The following is a 21760-nucleotide window of genomic DNA, read 5'->3' as shown; positions in this document are numbered from 1 at the left end:
AGTCTTAGAACGCGGCATCGAGGCCAACCCGGAGAAGGTCTCGGCCGTGACCAGCATGGGACCAGTCCAAGACCTCAAGGGAGTGTAGAGGGTCATGGGATGCCTTACGGCCCTAAGCCGCTTCATCTCGCGCCTCGGTGAAAAAGGCTTGCCTCTGTACCACCTCTTAAGAAAATCCGAACGCTTTTCTTGGACCCCTGAGGCTGAAGAAGCCCTCGCCAAGATCAAAGCACTGCTCACCAATCCTCCCATCCTAGTATCGCCGACTAGGGACGAGGCCCTCTTACTTTACATCGCTGCAACGACCCAAGTGGTCAGCGCTGCTGTAGTAGTAGAGAGACAGGAAGAGGGGCATGCCCTACCCATCCAATGACCTATCTACTTCATCAGTGAAGTGCTCTCTAAGACCAAAACACGATACCCCCACATCCAGAAGTTGATCTACGCCGTAGTCTTGGCCCGGCGCAAGCTGCGTCACTACTTCGAGTCTCACCTAGTGACCGTGGTGTCATCCTTTCCCTTGGGAGAGATAATCCATAACTGGGAGGCTTCAGGTAGGATAGCCAAGTGGGCCGTCGAGCTCATGGGGGAAGCCCTGACCTTTGCGCCTTGGAAAGCAATAAAGTCTCAGGTCTTGGCCAATTTTGTAGCAGAGTGGACCGACACCCAGCTGCCACTAGCTCAAATTCAGACGGAGTGCTGGACTATGTACTTCGACGGGTCCCTGATGAAGACTGGGGTAGGCGTAGGTCTGCTCTTCATCTCGCCCCTTGGAGTACACATGCGCTACATGGTTCGGCTCCATTTCGCTGCCTCCAACAATGCAGCCGAGTATGAGGCCCTCATCAATGGCTTGCAGATCACCATCGAACTTGGAGTACGGCGTCTCGACATCCGGGGCGACTTGCAACTCATCATCGATCAAGTCATGAAGGAGTTGAACTGCCTCGACCCCAAAATGGAGGCGTACTACAAGTTGGTACGTCGCCTAGAAGACAAGTTCGACGGTCTCGAGCTCAACCACATCGCGCGGAAATACAACGAGGCCGCGGATGAATTGGCAAAGATGGCCTCGGCACGGGCTCCGATCCCCCTGAACATCTTTGCTAGGGACCTCCACAAGCCTTCCATTGATTATGCCTTGGTAGCGGAAGAGGGCCCACCAGCCAAAACCACCATGAGGCTCGGTGCCCTCTCCGCTGCCGAGACTCTTTTGACCGAGCCTGAGGTCATGAAAGTCAACACTGGGCCTCCCTAGACCGACTAGGACACGGACTGGCGAATCCCGTTCCTTGATTGGCTTGCTCAGGGAGAGCTTCCTAGCGATAGGACCAAAGCCCGATGACTTGCACGACAAGCTAAAACTTACGTCCTCTGCAATGGTGAATTATATAGGCAAAGTCCCTCCGGTGTCCTCCAACGATGCATCACTACCGAGGCAGGACAAGCCCTACTTTGGGACTTGCATGCAGGGGCCTGCGGGCACCATGAGGTGCCTCGGACGCTCGTTGGAAACACCTTCCGCTAAGGGTTCTACTGGCCGACGACAGTTTCCAACGCCACCAAGTTAGTACGCTCCTATGAGGGATGCCAGTACTATGCGCGACAGACACATCTCCCGGCCTAGGCCCTCCAAACCATTCCCATTATATGGCCGTTTGCCATATGGGGGCTTGACATGGTCAGGCCTCTGCAGAAGGCCCCCGGGGGCTACACCCATCTACTGGTAGCAATCGATAAGTTCTCCAAATGGATCGAGGCTCGTTCGATCAATCAAATCAAATCTGAGCAAGCAGTGCTATTCTTCACTGACATTATCCACAGGTTCGGGGTCCCTAACACAATCATCACCGACAACGGGACATAGTTAACCGGCAAAAAATTCTTAACGTTCTGCGACGACCACCACATCCGAGTGGCCTAGTTGGCCATAGGACACCCAAGGACCAATGACCAAGTAGAACGTGCCAACAACATGATCCTACAAGGCCTCAAGCCAAGAACTTATAACCGATTGAAGAAGTTTGGCAAGAAATGGCTCGCCGAACTCCCATCAGTCACCTGGAGCCTGAGGAACACTCCAAGCCGAGCCACGGGGTTCACGCCTTTCTTCCTGGTCTATGGAGACGAGGCCATCCTCCCCACTAACTTGGAATATGGTTCCCCAAGGCTACAGGCCTACAACGAGCAAAGCAACCGCACCACCCGCGAGGATGCTCTCGACCAACTGGAGGAAGCCTGAGACGTTGCGCTGCTACACTCGGCCAAATACCAATAAGCCCTATGGCGCTTTCAAGCCCGGCACATTCGAAGCCGAGACTTGAAGGTAGGCGACCTGGTGTTGAGGCTGACATAGACCAACAAGGGCCGCCACAAGCTGACCCCACCATGGGAAGGGCCGTACATCGTCGCCCAAGTGCTGAAGCCCGGGACCTACAAGCTAGCCAACGAGAAGGGCGAAATCTTCACCAAAGCTTGGAACATAGAACAACTACGTCGCTTTTACCCTTAAATTTCCAAGCATTGTATATATTGTTTCTCGGAATACAATTGAGAAGCGTTCTTTAGTTGTTCTAATTTTTTGAGAAACCCCCCCGAGCCCATCGTGGATCTCAGCAATACGATAACACTGTAAGGGAGACTTGGCTCTACCTCTGTAGAATCAAGCCTCCCTCGAGGGCTAGATGGGGGATTCCCCCCTAAGTCCCACGCACCATTTTTAGTCGTTTTTTCGAAAAAATTCCTACGCCAAACCCTCTAGCACGCTCTGACGAATCGGTTGCGAAAAACCCAAGGACCGAAAGCCTGTCTCAGGGCCAGAAGGCCGGTAGAGTCGCAAGACGGCCTAAGCCTCTAGGCTATGGTGCTCCCTCACCACCTTTCGCCCAGGGGACGGCTTAGGCTCCAAGGAAGTTTTTTGCGAAGAAATCTGATCAGAGACATCAAGAGGGCAGAGGCTCAGAAATACAAGACAAACAATTAAGAAACACGAGTACTTTAAAAGAAAGGCCTCGACGACCACAAGCGTTATGATACAAAGTTAATTCCTATTCTATTTACATGGCCTCTTAGGCCCAGGTCACAGCTCAAGGCCTCCAACATCGGCAGACGGTGGAGGAGCGACCACCTCCTCTTCGAACAGCTTGGCCAACGCCGTACCAGGGCCCTCTGCCACCTCCATCAGCTTCGCAACTGCCTCGTCAGCCTCCTCGTCATCATCGGGCAGGACGTAGCCATTGCTGATGGCTTGGAGGTCAATGCCTATGTAGTGCGAGGCGATGACGGCCAACGCATGCTTGACGCCCGTATGCAGCGCTCCTCGGAGCCACTCGCGCACTTGACCACTCAATGCAATCAGACGGCTCCCAAGGGAGCTACCTAATTGAACCCCCTCGACCGCCAAGGCCTCGCAGGCGGTACGGGCGGCACTCTTTAGTGCCTCGTGCTCCCCGATCTCGGTCTCGAGCACCGCCTGCACCGCGATGGAAGCCTCGGCTGCCCGGGTAACATCCGCCTCTGACTCTGTGCCATGGGAAAGGGAATGGGGTTGAGCGCAAAGGAAAATAAGCCAAATAGGGATGGAAGACTATGAGACTCACCCTTGGCCTTCTGCTCCTAGCGTCGGGCCTTGGCTTTCTCCTTCCAGCGCAGGGCCTTGGCCTAGGAAGCCTCGGCTTTCTCCCTCAAGCGCTGGGCCTCGACCCGAGTGGCCTCGGCCACCCTAGAAGCCTCTCTCCCTAGCTCTGCATCACACCAGAGAATGAGGGGCGAATATAAGAAAAGCGAATAAAACGAAGGGAATAGGATTCACCCTCAGCCTTTCCCCTCCAGACCACAGCCTTAGTCCGAGAGGCCTCAACCACCGTAAGGGCCTCGTCCAAAGCACCTTTCATCAGCTGGTGCGCACTCTACTTCGCTCCTAGCTGCACAGCGAGAACCTTGCCCGAGGCCGTGGCTTCTTCGGCTCGAGACCTAAAGGTATCCCGATCACTAGCCACGCAGGTGAGCTCCTCCTCCAACTCCTTGACCCGCGCTGCTAGAGGGGCGACCTGCTCCCAGGCCATGGCCGCCTCGACCTTTGCATTAGCACAACGAAGGTGGAGGTCCTCCACCTCTATGCTCCATGCTGATAGGAGCTCGTTGGCGCCGGCAAGAAGGCCCTTCTGCCGCTGAAGCTAGTCCTAGACGTCCCTCTCCCACCGGAGAAAGACTGACTTCCTAAGGGACCGGGTCTCGAGCTCCTAGGGGAAATAGAATAGGGGTCAATCCCTACAAAGAAAACTTGGAAAAAGACCACCACGTGAGAAAAGAAAGCACGAACCTGGGCGACTTTGGGTAGATCATCGACCACCGCGGACAGCGCCGTCTGTAATGACCGCTCTGCCAGCTGGCAGTACTGCTCGAACGTGTCCTAGCGCCCGCCCTCGGTCGTGTCCTTGAGGGAAAACTGAGGCTCCGCCTCAGGGTCCTCCTAGCTCTGCCACAGGACACGTGGGTGATCCCACCCACGGGGCTCGGGTCATACCCGCATGAGGGCCGAGCTTCCCTCACCCAAGGTCGGAATCGGCTGTTCCACGGCACCGGCCACCTCGGTGTTGGCCATCTCCTGCACTCGGGAAGTATCGCCGGAGGAGATCAGAAGGACCTCCACCTCCCGGGTGCTCTCCCACAACGACGGCGGGCCTTGAACCAAGGGTGCCACCGAAGCCTCCACCGCCTTCATCTCCACTTCCTAGGCCGACGGCCTCACCACGATCACGTCGGCCTCGGTGGTCTCGGGGGCTCTGGCCTCCGCCATCGTGGCCTCGGTGGTCCCGAGGGCTCCGGCCACCACCATCGTGGCCTCAGTGGTCCCAGGGGCTCCGGCCTCCACCATCATGGCCTCGGTGGTCGCAAGGGCTCCGGCACCTACCGCAGCGGCCTCAATGGTCCTGGGCGCCCCGGCCTCCACTGCCTCAGCCTCGGAGACCAAGGGGGCCTCGACCTCGACGGCCTCGGCAACTGAGGGCACTTCGACCCCATCCAACTCACGAGCCTCACCCTTGTGGGGCGTAGGCGCTCCCTCCCCCGTCCGTGTTGGGGCTGCCTCGGTAGCCCCTCCTTAGGTGGCCGGCTCCTTCAGGTCAGCCCTTGCCGATGCCACGCCACATTGTAGGGTGGCTTGTGCCTCCACCACCCAGTGGGTGGTGGAACTAGGGTTCACCTTGAGCGCCTTAAGGGGCGCCAAGGTAGGCACCTCCGTAGGTCGCTTCCGACTAAGAACAGAACACTTGCAGGGTCAGCACGAGACCGAAGAACACATGGAAAAACACTACGGCTCTGCCAAAAATATGCTTACCTCGAGCGAGGCTACAACTGTTTTGGCATGGCAACCCTCGTCTGCAAAGGCGGTGGTGGTGGCAGAGGCAAGGCCTTTGTATCCACCGGCGCCGGCCAGTCCTCGACGGACCCCGATGCTCCCTTGGTCCTCGGCAGGGGCAGTTGCATCGCCCCCGTCACCACCTGCTCCGCTGCTACTGTTGAGCCCACTAGGTTGACAGCACGCTTGCCCAGCGCCTGCGCCTCGGGCATGTCGGCCTCGGCCCTGGGGCGGGCGATTGCCGACCCCAGGATAGCTCCTCCTTCTCCCCCTAGGAGCACCGGGCTGCTTGTCGATGCCCCAGGCACCGTCTCCCCTATGTCAGGGAGATGGCCTAGGGGACCCCGCCCCATCTCACCCTCATCATCTCCGTCTGAGGCATCCGTCGATAGCGACGGTGATGGGGACTCCTCCAACGAGAGGCCATCCTTCCTTTGCTGCCGGCGACGCTCATCTAGTTTCTCGTGCGCAAGGATCTGCTTCATGCATTCGCCGCCTTGGCATCCTTCTGCTTTTTCTATGCCTCAGCGTGCGCCCAGTTGATCGCCCACCGCCTCGTGTCCTCAGGAATGGGTGGTGGAGAGGCTCGCACGTCCCTCATCTCCTGCAGGAACGGCGAACACGCATGAGGGGATGAGAAATAATGAGAAACAAAGAGGACTCGAGGGCTACGACGGCGCGCAACTTACTAGCGAGAGGAACCCCCATGACAGACGCATCGCGAGGGTGGTCAAACCGCTGCTCCTCAGCTTCGCATCCACCGTCTCCCTCACCCGGCAAAGAATTTCCTCGTCGAAGAGGGTGGAGGCAGACATCTGGATGCCCACGATTGGCTCATCCGGCCTCATCTCGAACAGGCACCACCGTCGAGCCATCAGTGGCAGCACCCTCCGGTGGTGGAAGGTGGCCACGACCATAGCCGCGGTAAGGCTATGGTCCCACAGCCTCTACAGCCCCTCTAGGAGCAGCTGTAGCTTGGGCTAATCCTCCCTCGGGACACCGTACTTCCACCTCTTCAGGTAGCTCCCCACAATCCGCCTAGTGTAGGGGGGAAGTCCACCGTCATCATTGCAGAGATAAAACCAGCTCATGTACCACCGACGATTGGATGATGCGAGCTGGGCTGGGATGTAGAGGTGCTGGCAGTCCTGGCGCACTTGGAGAGTGTAGACGCCGGCCCTCATAGCCTTCCTCGTGCCCGATGTGCTCATCGGCTTGGTGGTATGCCCCGCTCAGAAGAGATGGAGCCACAACTCCCAATGGGGAGCAATCCCCAAATACCCCTCGTAGACCGCGATGAAGATGGCCGCCTACATGATGGAATTGGGGTTGAAGTTGTGGAGCTCCACGCCATAGTAGTGCGGGAGCGCCCGCATGAACCAGTCCGTCGGAACGTCGAGGCCACGCTCATGAAAGGACACGAAGCTCACGACGTAACCATCGCGAGGCCTCGGCTCTGGCTCGCTCGATGGAGCGATCCACTCCGGCCTGTTGGGGTCAGTCACCAGACGAAGGAGTTCATCGTTGACGAGCGACTGAAGCATCTCCACGGTGACGTCAGATGGATCCCAAGGGTCCACCTCGATGACAACGATGTCGTCGGCCATGAGTGTGGTGGAGGGTTCAAATGCGGTGGTGAGTCTGTCTCTCTGTCTCTCTCTCTCTGGCTCGCCCTTCTCCCTTCTTCTTCCTGGTGCCCACTGCTCTAGCGATGGCTCAATGGGGACAGAGCTAACGTAGGCAAGGTAAGGTGGGGAGGGGTGAGGCTCGTTGCGTATTTATGCAGGGTAAATGCAAAATGGACGGGTGATGAAATCGGGGAAGTTTCCCCCAGATCCAGTGCGGTTAACCCCGATCCGATTTTACCGTCCACGTGCCCACCTTTTCCTCATTAATCGCGGGAACAGTTACGTCCCATCCACTAACACCACATCATGCTCGACTGCTGCAGTAGCAGGCGTCATTCTGTCTCCCTAGAAAATCACCTCAAAAGGCGCGCCAGCTGTTGCCGAGCCGATGGGGGAGACATTCCCCCACCCTATTCCTTTCAGATGAAGGAACTGGGCGCCGAGCCTATTATGGTCTAGAGGTTTGGAGGCTAGGCCCCTAAGGGTTTTGACAGCCGCCCCAGGGCAACAGAGTCAGGGATGACCATAGGCGAGCCCACATGGGGCCGAGGCCTAAGCAAGCAAAACGCTTGGGATGCCCTAAGTCATGTTCGAGACCGGCAGGGAGGTCTCCGAATGGGATCCCACCGTAGGGAGGCACCGAGCCATCGAGGCCTAGCGAACAGCCTCGGCACCCACTAGAGAAACCCTCTGGTACTCTTAGAGTGCGTCTTTGGACCACTAGCTGACCCCTAGTGAACGGGGCACGGGCCTCCACTCGGACTCACCCGATAACAGCTCATCAGAAATGCCACCGCTCGCGCCCATCGAGGGTAGCTTGGCATATTCCACCCCTCCTTCTGAACGAAAAGGAAGCGTGAGGGTTGTATGAAAAGCCAGGGGAACCCCTGATGGCCCTCTTGCTCTGTGCAGAGGCTAGGGGGCTCCTCCTGCAAATCTTGCCGAGACCTAGCGACCCAGGCTCGTGCATGAAGGGGCTCGGCAAAACAACCCCTCCTTCTGAACGAAAAGGATGCGCGAGGGTCGATTCAAAAAGTCAGGGGAACTCCTGACGGCTCTCTCACTCCGTGCAGAGGCTAGGGAGCTCTTCCTACAGATATGCCAAGACCCTACGACCCAGGCTCGCACCCGAGGGGGGCTCTACAAACAAACCCTCACGCGCGAGGGGCGTATAAAAAACCAGGGGAACTCCCGATGGCCCTCTCGCTCCGTGCAGAGGCTAGGGGCTCTTCCTGCAACCTTGTCGAGACCCAGCGACCTAGGCTCGCACCCGAATGGGCTCAGCAAACAACCCCTCCATCCGAACGAAAAGGATATGTGAGGGTCGAACAAAAAATTCAGGGGGACCCCTGACCGCCCTCTCGCTCCGGGCGGCGGCTCGGGGGCCCCTCCTGCACCCAAGACAAAGACAAGCAACCTAAGCCCACGCTAGAAGTTTTGTTACAAACACAATAAAGGGCATCAAGCCCATTACGGTCCAGGGGTTCGAAGGCTGGGCCCCCTAGGGTTTCGACAGCCGCCCCAGGGCAACAGAGTCAGGGACGACTATGGGCGAGCCCACGTATGGCCAAGGCCCGAGCAAACGATCGCTTGGGACATTCTAAGTCGTGTCCAAGACCGGTAGGGAGGTCTCCGAATGGGATCCCACCGTAGGGAGGCACCGAGCCACCTGGGCCCAGCGAACGGCCTTGGCACCCACTAGAGAAACCATCTGGTATTCTTGGAGCGCGTCTCTGGACCACTAGCCGACCCCTAGCGAATGGGGCATGGGCCTCCACTCGGACTCACCCGATAACAGCTCACTAGAAATGCCACCGCTCGCACCCATCGAGGGTAGCTTGGCATATTCCACCCCTTCTTCTGAACGAAAAGGAAGGGCGAGGGTCGTACGAAAAGCTAGGGGAACCCTTGATGGCCCTCTTGCTCTGTGCAGAGGCTAGGGGGCTCCTCCTGCAAACTTGCCAAGACCCAGCGACCTAGGCTCGCGCATGAGGGGGCTCGGCAAAACAACCCCTCCTTCCAAACAAAAAGGACGTGCGAGGGTCGATTCAAAAAGATAGGGGAACCCCTGACGGCCCTCTCGCTCCATGCAGAGGCTAGGGAGCTCTTCCTACAGATATGCCGAGACCCTGTGACCTAGGCTCGCGCCCGAGGGAGGCTCGGCAAACAAGCTCTCACGCGCAAGGGGCGTACAAAAAGCCAGGGGAACTCTCGACGGCCCTCTCACTCCATGTAGAGGCTCAGGGGCTCTTCCCGCGACCTCGCCAAAACCCCGCGACCCGAACTCGCACTTGTGGGCTCAGCAAATACGATAAAAACTTCTCACTCAATACGAAAAAGCCCCTAGAGGAGTAAATCCACTCCTCCAGGGCCTCGGGGGCTACATCCGGCGGGTGCGCTCGCGCGCACCCACCGAAACCTCAAAAAACAAAACACAATCCCTGCAGGAGCGGCTGCAAGCCAAGTCTCGACAAACCCTCAGGGAGAGTGCTCGCACTCCCCCTAAGGCTCGGGGCTACTGTCGGGTATCATAAAATAGGGTACCCCGAGCGTACACCAAAAGAGTCACTTAAACCCCATCAACAACAAAGCCAAAAGGTAAGCCGTGGGTTAACCATCAGCCCCGTCTGAGCCCACTGGCTCTCTGCCTCGCCTCAGGCCTCGCATGGGAGGTCTCGATGCCCTGACGAATCTCCGCCTCGCACGAGGCCTCTCACGGGAGGCCTCGACAAGGAGCCCAATCTCCGTCTCGCCCGAGGCCCCATGCGTACAGCCTCGAACGAGACAACGATTCCCCATATCGCTCAAGGCTGGCTTGGCAATAACCCATCGCTCCCGCCTCGACCAGTCTTCCCAACAGCGCGTCACATCCCATTAATGCGTCAACCACTCCCGCAATCTCAGCCGGACGACGGCTTGACACCACGGAGTGGCCGACGGGACAAGGAGTCGCATCAACGCCATACCGGCTAGGACAAGGCACGGCGGGGATTATCGGCCACTGTGTTCTGGCGCTGTGCTCACGATCAGCGCCTGCACTACACTGTGCCCCGTAACCCCCGCCTCAAAGACAACATGGCATGGGAAGTCTAGTCTGGGTCATCATCGCCTCAGAATCAGCGTACAAGATCAACCGCTCCCTCCGAGCCTCGACACTCTACGTCAGGGCCTTGGCTATCTCAAGATTCACGTCTGCCGAGACCCCCCATGACGGTTTGGCCTAGGCACCAACCAAGCCTTGGCTTCGCGTGCAGTCAACCTACAGTGACCCGCACGCCGACCACCACGCCCGCTTCGAGGTAGCCCTGGAGCTCCCACGACGCACAGGATTGGAGGTGACCAGCGCGTCGCCCCAGTACTTCAAGGACGGACCACTCCGACGGCCACGCCACCACAGGAACAGGCTACAGGGCTCGGACACGCCGCCTCCGTTCGCATGACGCCGTGTAGTTAGCACACGTACTACCCTTGTCCCCCCTTCAACTATAAAAGGAAAGGACCCGGGCCGTTTCTAGAGGACGAACACATGCGCACAAGCAACACTCGGTAACACGCACGCTTTCCCGCTGCCTGAGAGCAACGTCTCAAGTAGCCCGCACCACTCCACGCTAAAACCTGGGACTAGCTCCCTCTCTCACCCAGCTTGTAACCCCCTACTACAAGCACTCCGGTGCAAGGAATACAAGATCGACCTCTCAAACTGGACGTAGGGCGCCGATTGCCTGAACCAGTATAAGCCTTGTGTCTCTTTGCATCACCATCCGAGATCGGAAACACGTAGTACAAATTCACTAGTTGGTTGAGGACCCCCCGGTCCGAAACACCGACAGAACTAATCCGTCATTGAAACCTCTATACCAGAATATAACTTGCTTGTGCTGATAGTAGTTGGCAACTGTAGTATCAATCAAGCTCTTCTCACCAATAAAATATACTCCAAATAATCTGTTGGCCAAATAATCTCTCACCGAGTCAAGCACCAAATCTCAGATTCGCTGATAATACTCGGCAACCGCACTATCAATCAAACTCTTCTCACCAATAAAATATATTAGAGACCAATTTAATTGGATGTCCAATTAATATTATCGGTGTGTCTCCTTCATAGGTGACTGACCATCGGTCACCTTCAACCTCGCGCCCTCCTCGCCTCCTACCCTGCGCCCACCTCACCTCCGCCGGTCTTCCTCCTCGCCTCGGCCAACAGCTTCATCAACCTGCCCTTCTCCTCGTCCTCGCCCTTGCCGCTGCCCACCGCCCCGCCGTGACGCGCTAGGGTTTCACCGGAGCTCCGCTGCCGCAGCTCTGGCGAAACCCTGGCGCGCCCGCAACGGGCGCCTTCTTTCCCTCCCCCTCCTTTTCCCGTAGTGAGCTCCCGTGCCCCGACCTAGCTGGCCACCTCCACCGTCGCCAGGGCCGCTAAATAGCCCTACCCGCCGTACCCACTGCCTGTCCGGCTTTCCTCCCCCAAACTCCTTTTCTTCCAAGCCGCCGGAGTTAGGGAAGAAGGGGGTGGGGTGGGCACGAGCGCCGAGGAGGAGCTCGCGATATATATATATATATATATATATATATATATATATATATATATATATATATATATATAGAGAGAGAGAGAGAGAGAGAGAGGAGAGAGAGAGAGAGAGACGAAGAGCATGGGGATGTGGGTGACTGACGACGCCTTATCAGGTGACTGCAAAGGAGTATTTTCTGATAAGATATTCTATTAGCCAAATAATCTCTCACCAAGTCAAGCACCTTCAAACAGAGCACTGATCCGGTTGAATAAATACCAGTAGTGTTCAACGACACATTACTAATTTCCGTTTAATCAATCACAGGAGTATAAGAATAAATGTGGCCAACGGATAGGAACAGCGAGACCAAATAATAATAGATGCAGTAGCACAAACTTGATTTCTGAGTGTCTCGGCAGCACCAAATATTTTCATTTGACTAATGAAATTCAAACGATATCATAGGAATGCTTACAATACGACGCAATCGAAACCCTGGAATAAAGAAAATGGTCTGAAACAAATTATGTAAAAAATTGTTAGATGACAAAAACTTATTTGTATAAGTTATGTTGTTCATAAAATTATTATGCAAAAATTATGCTAGAAAATTTGTGTTGAGAAATTGTTATTATCATAAGTTTGTCTACAAATAGTTGTGAATAAAAAATTGGGTTATAAAGACAATATAGAAAAGTTATCATGATAAGTTATATATAAAATTGTGTAAAAAACTATATAAAATTATGATAAAAAATTTATGGTGATAAATTTGTTCTTTAAAATGTTATACACAAAACATTATACATAAAAGTAAACTTTCTAAGAAATGTTATACACAAAGTATTATACATAAAATTTGTTATGCAAAATGTTATACACAAAATTATGATGATAAATTTTTTCTGCAAATTCTGTATAACACAGGAAAACGTATAAAACATTAATACAAGAAACAACAGAAAAAAGGAAAAGGAAAATGTAGGAAAAAGAGCAAAAGCAAAAAGGACTAAAAAAGTAGTGCACGCAAGTCGATCCGATGCCATACCAAACGGCAAACGCCACCGTCCAGGCGGGCGGGCCATGTGGTCCGCAGGCCGCGCATGCAAGTCGACCTGATGCCAAACCAAACAGCACCCTCATCCTGCGATGGAGCAGCGCGCGGGGACAAACGAGGCCCAGCAGCGTGCGAGCCACCACCATCACCGTGCGATGGCGCGGCGCGCGGGGACAAACGAGGCCCAGCAGCTTGCGAGCTCTGTGGTTGTGGAGCGTTCGCTCGGAGAACGTCCGTCCAATTGGAATTGATGAGGCCGCCGAGGCACGGCAGCCGCGCGAAATCAAACCAGAAGACGGCACTTTACTTGCTCACTGCTTCGCCGCGCGCGCGTATGGAGGGGGACGGAGCCCGTAGCCGCGCCCTGCGCCACCAGTCGCCGCGGCACGCTCCGCGTGCCACGCCATCGCCGAAAAATATCAGCTTTCCACGAAGGATTCATTCACCTGCAAAGGTGAGCCGCTCGTCGGTCCTTCTGTCAGTTGGTTCGCTCGTTCCCGCGCGCGCGCGCCTCCTCCCCAACGCTGCCTCCGCCGCGCGACTGTGCGAGCGCGTCCGGCGGCGGCGGAGGCTGGGGCTGGGGGCCGGGCAGGCAGTAGCAGCAGCATGTCGCTTGATATCCTCTCTGGCAAGTTCTTGTTCTCTTCGTGCACCGCCGCAAAGCCTCCGAGCAAGAAAATGGTCACGTTTCTCGCTGCTGGTGCTTCGCCGTCGACGCCGTCGAGGTCAACGTCATCCAATGCCCCTTCTCTTCGGCCGCGGCGCGTACGGACCCTGCCATCGAGCCCCACCAAGCAGACCCCCCGACCTGCCGTCAGCAACACCAGCGGCACCGCGAAGAGGCGGGTGCGGAGGAGGAAGGCCGAGGAAGAAGAGAAAGGCTTAGGTGGTGGTGGAGGAGGGGGCGAATGCGTGCCGTCGATGGAGGAGGCGTCCATCAGCGTGGCGACGCTGTACCAGAACGGCGATCCGCTGGGGCGGAACGAGCTCGGCCGGTGCGTGGTGGAGTGGCTCAGGCAGGGCATGCGATCCATGGCGTCCAAGCTCGCCGCGGCCGAAATGTCAGGCGACCTTGTTCCCACGGCATTGGCTCTGGAGTGGGCGTCGGCGGAAGGCAGGCTTGGGTTCGTCATCCAGGCGCAGCCTTACCTCTCGGCAGCGCCCATGCCCCAGGGTCTGGAGGCGCTCTGCCTCAAGGCCTGCACGCACTACCCCACCCTGTTCGACCATTTCCAGCGTGAGCTCTGTGATGTTCTGTTGAGTTACCAGAACCAGGGGCTCATCTCGGACTTGCGAGTCACGCAGTCATGGAGGATTTTGGAAGAAATGGCCAATTCTTCAGAGCACCAGGCTGCAGTGCGAATGACATCTCCACGGCCTAAGGCCGTGCACAGCAGCATCGGTATAACCCTTAGAAAAGTGAGGCTGATGCAGGCCAGAATTGAAGAATTTGTTAGACATATGTCAGATCTTCTTCGGATTGAGCGGGATGTGGAGCTGGAGTTTACACAGGAGGAGCTGAATGCCACTCCAATGCTAGATGATGATTCCAAGCCACCCAAGCCTGTCGAGTATCTGGTGAGCCATGCGCAGGCTCAGCAGGAGCAATGCGACACCATTTGCAACTTGAATGTGATCAGCAGCTCCACTGGTGAGGGAACAATTTCGGTTTACTTCTTTTCTTTTATGTTCAAATTTTATCCTCAGTTATTACTCTGACAGATTGAATGAGAAAAATGTTTTCTGCTGTCCCAAATTGCCACTTTTGCAGGGTTGGGAGGCCTGCATTTGGTTCTATTCAGAGTTGAAGGTGGGCATAAGCTGCCTCCAACTACATTGTCTCCTGGAGACATGGTTTGTGTGCGAACATGTAACAGCCGTGGTGAGGGTGCCACTTCTTGCAAGCAAGGCTTTGTTTATAATCTTGGGGAAGACGGTTGCAGCATAACTGTAGCTCTGGAATCACGCCATGGTGATGCTACCTTCTCTAGGCTATTTGGGAAAAGTGTGCGAATTGACCGAATTCAGGGATTGGCTGATTCTCTTAGATATAAGGTATTGAAATTCTGTCACATAACTAAAATGTCTTTGCTTTAGTGCTTTCATCAGTCAGTATTAAAGATCGTTTTGAAACTTGTCAGTGATGTGATAAGAATCTTATGTAAATGTTTGTAGTATATCATGCACTGCAACTTTACCTGGTGCAACTATGGCTCCTTCAAGCAACTCTGCATTAAAGAGTCAATCAGCCATCCTTCTGTTTACATTAACTGAAACCTTTTCTAATTTTAGTGCATATAGCAATATATCCTGTATTAGATTGGTAAGAAATAGGCAAACCAGATGTTGGGAATGCCAGCGTTAGAAAAGGGATATATGAAGTAAATAAATCTTATTGTTGCCTTGTTTATTTCCATCATTATGTATCTTATTACACAATTGAAAAGTCCATCTTAACCACTAGAGCATTTGATTTGGCAGAGGAACCTTGAAGCGTTAATGCTTCTTCAAAGGAATGGTTTACAGAAAGACAATGCCTCCATTGGCGTTGTGGCAACACTATTTGGGGACAGTAAAGACGTGGTTAAGATGGCGAAGAATAACCTGACTGATTGGGATGAATCAAGTGGACCTGATCTGAGTCTATCAGAGAGGTATGCATTTGATGCCTCCCAGTTAAGGGCTCTGAAATTAGGCTTGAACAAAAAGAGGCCCATTCTAATAATCCAAGGGCCTCCTGGCACTGGAAAGACAGTGTTGCTCACTGTGCTGATTGTGCGTGCTGTCAAGCAGGGCGAGCGTGTACTTGTGACAGCTCCAAGCAATGCGGCAGTCGATAACATGGTTGAAAGTTTGTCGAGTACTGGATTGAACATTGTTCGAGTTGGGAACCCTGTTCGACTATCACCCTCTGTTGCCTCAAAGTCCTTGGGAGAGATTGTGAATTGCAGACTTCGACAATTCAGGAAGGAGCTTGAGAGAAAGAGAACAGATTTAAGAAAGGACCTGAGGCAGTGCATAGAAGATGATTCTTTAGCTGCTGGCATTCGCCAACTTCTGAAGCAACTCGGAAAGGATCTAGAAAATAAAGAAAAGGAAACAATCAGAGAAGTGCTCTCTGATGCACAGGTTGTGCTATCGACTAATACAGGGGCAGCTGATCCACTCGTCAGGAGAACTGGTCCCTTTGATGTAGTAATTATAGATGAAGCTGGGCAAGCGATTGAACCAGCCTGCTGGATACCTATATTGCAGGGGAAACGCTGTATTCTTGCCGGCGACCACTGCCAGCTTGCACCCGTTATACTATCGAAGAAGGCCTTGGACGGTGGGCTTGGTAAATCTTTATTGGAAACAGCTTCGTCATTGCATGATGGATTACTTACTACAAGACTTACTGTCCAGTACAGAATGCACGATTCAATAGCCATGTGGGCATCTAAAGAGATGTACCATGGATTGCTCAAATCCTCTGGTTTGGTTGCTTCACATCTTCTTGCCGACTCTCCAGTTGTCAAGGTATCCACATTTGCACTTTTAGTTCCAGGTATGAAGTGTGGGTGATCTTGCCTAGTACTCTCTGATTCAATGCTCAAGGATCATGATCAAACTCCCTTCTATGCATTTTTTAATAAAAAAAGACGACTTCCTTGAGCACTAAATTAAAAATATGTAAAAGTTTCAAAATGATCCCAATGAATTCACTACATTGTTTAAAGGAATCTCATGTCGTTGCCATTTGATCACTAATAATCCATCCTTCATGAAGGAAAAAACATCCATCCTTAACCTCTACAACTTTTTCCTATAGGGTTGCTGTAGGCCAATTATGCTAAATTCAGGGATCTGTTGAGCTTTAAGAAAGTAGATTTGTTAATTTGATATGCTATGTTTCTATCAATATCTGTTAAAAGCATCCATTTTTTGACATTGAAGATTGAACAAACGCTTCATAAACAGCGATGAACAACTATATTGCATTGGTTTTACAGAATTTTCTTGATGCTCATCCTCAATTTGCTTGTTTCATTTATGTGTACTTCAGATAGGCAATATTAACTTTTTAATCATGAGTCTCATGAGCTAATCTACCTTCATGATTCCTAAAAAGGGTGCCTTTTGAGTTTTGTGTAGTCAAACTGTTTGAATTTTGGCCATATATTCTGAATATTGAGACACATTTAAAAATGATACGGCTAAATTACTCTTCAAAAGTAATTTATAATTTTCTGTGCAAATATACCAAGATAAAAGTTCGCGTTCAAAGTTATATCTTGGGCGTATAGCTGTCCAAAACAACACTTTCGTGTTACTGTACGGAGTTGTTTGTACCCTGACAGTTCTGATTAGTTGTTACACGGTTACACCTATTCACAGGTTGTAGACAGTTTGTTTGTTTTACCGTTCAGTTCAAGCTGTTTGGCTATTATGTACGTGTTGAGGATAGAACCTATTGTTGAAGATTATAAGAGCCCTAAATATAACGTCTTTACTAATCCTGAATCCTGTTGGTTTTACTCTACTTGGATTATTTAGCAGATAGGCATGAGCATGTATTTGAGCTTAATTTGTGCTGAATTTCCAAGAAAACTTATCTATACATCACCTCTTGGTATTGGAGATAATTGTTTGCATGATTTTTTTTATGTATGAAAGAAACAGTTGGATCCAAACTGCCTCTGGGACCAAACCCAAAGTGTCTTCGTTCTTGTTTTCTTATTTTATTTGAAACCCACACGTTTTTCTTTAGGATTTTTTTTGTCATGACTGCACTTTGTGTTGCTAGCTAGCCTGAATCCTTGAACAAATGCAGACCTGTCAATTGGATCTTTTGTTGATTTCAGGCTACTTGGATAACACGGTGCCCACTGCTCTTACTTGACACCCGGATGCCAAATGGAGCCCTAAACATTGGTTGCAAGGAGCACTTAGATCCTGCAGGCACAGGCTCGTTTTATAATGAAGGAGAAGCAGATATAGTCACACAGCAAGTTCTTAATCTAGTACTCTGTGGTATATACACACCATTTACTTCTTTACTTGAACACTGCACATTGTTGTATCATGCTTTTCTTTGCATATTTCGTTCATGTTCTATATTCCTATTTCATTCCTGTTGGCTATTGATTAGGATTAACAGTTACTAGTTAGCCTTGATCAGCGGAACCTACTTATCCCTAATTTTCTATGCTTGGATTATTGAGCTGACAGGCGCCTCAAAAATCATGGTTGCAGGAGTGTCTCCAACTGCAATTGCTGTTCAGTCACCCTACATTGCTCAAGTGCAATTGTTAAGAGAGAAGCTAGAAGAATATCCTGGGCTTTCTGCTGTTGAGGTTTCAACCATAGATAGCTTTCAGGGGAGGGAGGCAGATGCAGTGATCATATCAATGGTAAGCACTGTAGCATGTGTGCTCTCTTTTTGAGTCCTATATCATAGAAGTATGAATGAGATTCACAATAACAAATCAATTCGTTTTCCATTACTTTATACTGAGGTTTATATCTGTATCAATTCTAGGTTCGCTCGAATCCACTAGGAGCTGTAGGGTTTCTGGGCGACAGCAGGCGCATCAATGTGGCTATTACGAGAGCACGGAAGCACGTTACTGTGGTTTGTGATACCTCCACTATTTGTCACAGCACCTTCCTTGCCAGGCTCCTTCGCCATATCAGGCGGTATGGCCAAGTAAAACACGTTGCCCCTGGTTCCTTGGATGGGGTTTCTGGCCTCGGCTTCAGTCAACCTACTCTCCCCTCTATCAGTTAACACTCAGGACAATTACAAGCACTCTATCGATTGACGCAAACACCTGAAGGCTTTGTACATACACAGGAGGATGAAAATTCAGGAAGAGGAAAACTTCAATTTCCTGAGTATCACTAACCTATTTCTTGCCTGACACAATGCTCCTATTCCTGTAAATACATTACTGTCGACAAGGATAGGATACTCGGTACAGATTACAGACATGTACAGCACATTGACAGTTCACAGTTGAGTTCCAGGTTTTTCATTTATGATTTGTAACCCGGAGTCCCTAATGGGTCCGCTTTCCAGCAAAAGCTCGGCCCAGCAGGTGGCATTACAACGACACGCGACTTTTGGGCCGTCCCAGATACCTAACGACAGAGCGATCCAGTCTCCGACCGGAAGGCCTGGCCAAGGAGGGGACGACACTCGCTTACGACTCCGACCCGCTTTTCCGACCGGAAAGCCTGACCAAAGAGGGGACGATGCTCGCTTCCGACTCCAACCCGCTTTTCCGACCAGGAATACACTGAACCTCTGCTTACGGCTCTTCTCCGACCAGCGCGGTCGGAGCCGACTGAGAATGACCGACCGGGGACGCCTGCTCGGTGAGGACCTAAGAATCAGGGGGAGCAGATAAGGTAAGGCGTTCAAGTCAAACCGCAATACTGAGGACCGTACCCTGCACACCTGCAGGATAGTACCGCCAGACCATGTCAGAAGGATGCTTTGTAACCTTCCAGACATATCAGAACACGAACAGTGTTGTGGGCGCCGACATTTATCCTACAGTATGGTAGGCGCCGATATTTGCCATACCGGAAGAACACAATAGAGCCTACCACATGCATCTAGGCGTCAACAGTATTGTGGGCGCCGACAAACCGTCTTGTACCCGACGATGTGGGCAACAAGACTATGTAGCACACACTCTCTTTCTCTCACACTCTCTCACACTTGTAAGGCCATCCCCTTCACCTATAAAAGGGGATGCGCTCTCTCCCAACCGAGGACGGAGGATTTCAATTCTCACTCTGCTAAGCTTTAGATATTCTGAGCACTCGAATAGCTCCACGGCTATAGAACTCTAAAGCTACGCAGAGCATACGTTCCAATACTTAGCGCATGTAGGAGCTCCCGTCACTCTTGGCCCTTCAGTCCAGAGTCCGACCAGACCTCTAACACCCCCATCTTATTCCCACTCGTTTGTAACCCCACAACAAACTTCGAGCACCTGGGCTCAGGAATAAAGTCACCGACCGACCGAAACTGGACGTAGGGCACGTTGCCTGAAGCAGTATAAGCCCTGTGTCATTGAGTGCTAGGCCACATCCGATCACAACGTATGACAAAACTATACATATTCACTTGTTGGTCACTTTTCGCACCGACAGTTGGCGCCGTCCGTGGGGAGGACGCCGTACGTTCACGCTTTTGGTCATCGGATGGCCCATCTTTCTGCCATCTTCGTCATGACGGGCTCAAGCGATACGATTCGCTTTGGCTCGCTGAAGTTTTCCATGCTCCCACCTGTTGGGATGTGGGTTCCTCTTTGGAAGCCTAGACTTCATCGCTGACCAGCTCGGCGTGCTTCGCCTTCGCGAGGAGGCACTTGTCCCAGCGCCTGTCAGAGGAGGAGCGCCCTCCGTCGGCTCCAGGCCACCCGGTGACCTCAACGACGAGACACCTGCACCTCGCTCCGAGCCCACGCTAGGCTCAAACCCCACTGTAAGTAATGTACACATTGTTTTTACTCGTTATTTAATGTCTTCCGCTGACTCTCCAGAGGGACCCCGTTGTCCTCACCGCATTCGCCGTGCGACTGGTTCCCCAATGGCCTCACGTCCCTCGTGGACGCATACGCATGGGGGCTCCGAAAGATGCTGACGTCGCCCCCTCTCACATCTGAATCCATGGGGATGGCGGGCTACGCTCCCGCCTCTTTCCATGACCTCGTGGATGATGAGGTTGAAAGTGATGGCTCCAGCATCGGCGACGTCGTGGCACCTAGCCACCCTCTGTCTCGGGAATGCGGTATGGAGGACGCTTCGGGATAGCTGCCGGTGATAGTGGAGTCTCTACAGACTCACACCCCTCTGAACTCATGCGAGCGTAGGAGCATGACGAGGAGTTATGACAAAGGCGGCAGAGCTAGACGCCACCTATGCCGGCGCCCTCGACGTAGCACACTATGGCGGCGATGCCCAAAGTTCGCTTGAGCTAGCCAGAACATCGCCACTACGGCGATGCTTCTGCGCGGCCTTCCCAAGCCTATCGACCGCCAGGAGCAGGCGATCCACCAGAACCTCTAGGCGCTGGTGGAAACCGCCATCGTCTAATATGCGGAGAGCTCCGTGTCACGACACAAGCTCGTGGCCTCTTTCCCTACCAGGGGAATGGGGGTGCACTAGTCAAATTGCTCCATCCGCTCACCACTATAGTCACCAGGCGTGGAACAGGAGGACACAGCTACACCATGGCCTGACCCGACGCCCGCTCCACACCGACCACCTATGCGCGAACGGCTTGGGCCGAACCGAGACACTTGCAGCGTCATCAACAATCGGCATCAAGCTCGGCGTGATGATGATGTCCATCATGGGGTGGTGAGAGCAGGCGGCACGGGCCCTGGCCGGACCATCAGGGGGAGCGGGGAAACACACCCCAGGCATGGTCGCCGACCAGACGACTGGAGTCCCAGCCTGGATGGCCCAGGACCATGGGCCTTTGGCCGTCGCTTCCAGAAAGCACCGTTCCCACAGCGCTTTCGACCGCCTACCAACATCGCCAAATACACTGAGGAAACGAATCCTAGTATATGGCTCGAAGACTTTTGGCTCGGCTACCGAGCTAGAGGAGTGGATGATGACCATTTCATCATTCAATACCTCGCCATCTGCATGGGGGAGCATGTTCAAGCATGGCTCAAATTCCTCCCGCCTGACAACATCCGCGACTGGGTGGATCTCAAGAGGATCTTCATTGGGAATTTCTAGGGGACGTATGTCCATCCTGGGAATTCCTAGGACCTCAAGAGCTGCCAGCAGAAGCCCAACGACTCCCTATGGGATCACATCCATAGGTTCTTGAAATAATACAACTTCCTTCCTAATGTTGTTGACGCGGACGTCATCAGCGCGTTCCTATCTAGGACAACCTGTGAGTCCTTGATCCACAAGCTCAGTTATCTGAAGCCCCATACCACCCATGACCTGCTCGACGTCGCCATGAACCACGCCTCTAGCGAGGAGGCAGTTGGAGCAGTCTTTAGTGGAGGCCGAGACAAGGGCAAGGCCAAGCGCAAGGACTAAGACAAGGGCCCTCCACGCAAAGGGGCAAAAAGAACAACAAGGATCGGCACCGACCGGCCAAGTCCGCTTTGGTTGCCATGGCCGATCGTGTGGGCAAGCAGCCCCAGCAGGGCTAACCTAACCACTTCAACAAGCT

The 21760-nt window shown here is 53.0% G+C and overlaps 1 protein-coding gene across 4 annotated transcripts; it reads left to right on the top strand.

The window, feature by feature from the left end:
• Positions 1-12860: 12860 nt before the first annotated feature.
• Positions 12861-18582, top strand: LOC136467538 (DNA polymerase alpha-associated DNA helicase A-like). 4 transcript variants are annotated; one of them, XM_066466285.1, is made up of 6 exons: positions 12866-14212; positions 14333-14616; positions 15043-16080; positions 17406-17574; positions 17797-17954; positions 18083-18582. In XM_066466285.1, the coding sequence occupies exons 1-6, from the start codon at positions 13168-13170 to the stop codon at positions 18329-18331; spliced, it is 2943 nt and encodes a 980-aa protein (XP_066322382.1). In that variant the 5' UTR covers positions 12866-13167; the 3' UTR covers positions 18332-18582. The 4 variants fall into 4 exon arrangements, 3 of the variants coding, with proteins under 3 accessions (XP_066322384.1, XP_066322383.1, XP_066322382.1); XR_010761603.1 differs by lacking the exon at positions 17406-17574 and having other exon boundaries at positions 12861-14212; positions 18083-18221; XM_066466286.1 differs by lacking the exon at positions 17406-17574 and having other exon boundaries at positions 12864-14212; positions 15043-16108.
• The last annotated feature ends 3178 nt before the right edge of the window (positions 18583-21760 follow it).

This window comes from Miscanthus floridulus, chromosome 7, assembly GCF_019320115.1.
Source record: "Miscanthus floridulus cultivar M001 chromosome 7, ASM1932011v1, whole genome shotgun sequence".
Classification (NCBI taxonomy): Eukaryota; Viridiplantae; Streptophyta; class Magnoliopsida; order Poales; family Poaceae; genus Miscanthus; species Miscanthus floridulus.
The sequence above is the reverse complement of the archived record's forward strand: the minus strand, read 5'-3'. Positions and strand labels throughout refer to the sequence as shown.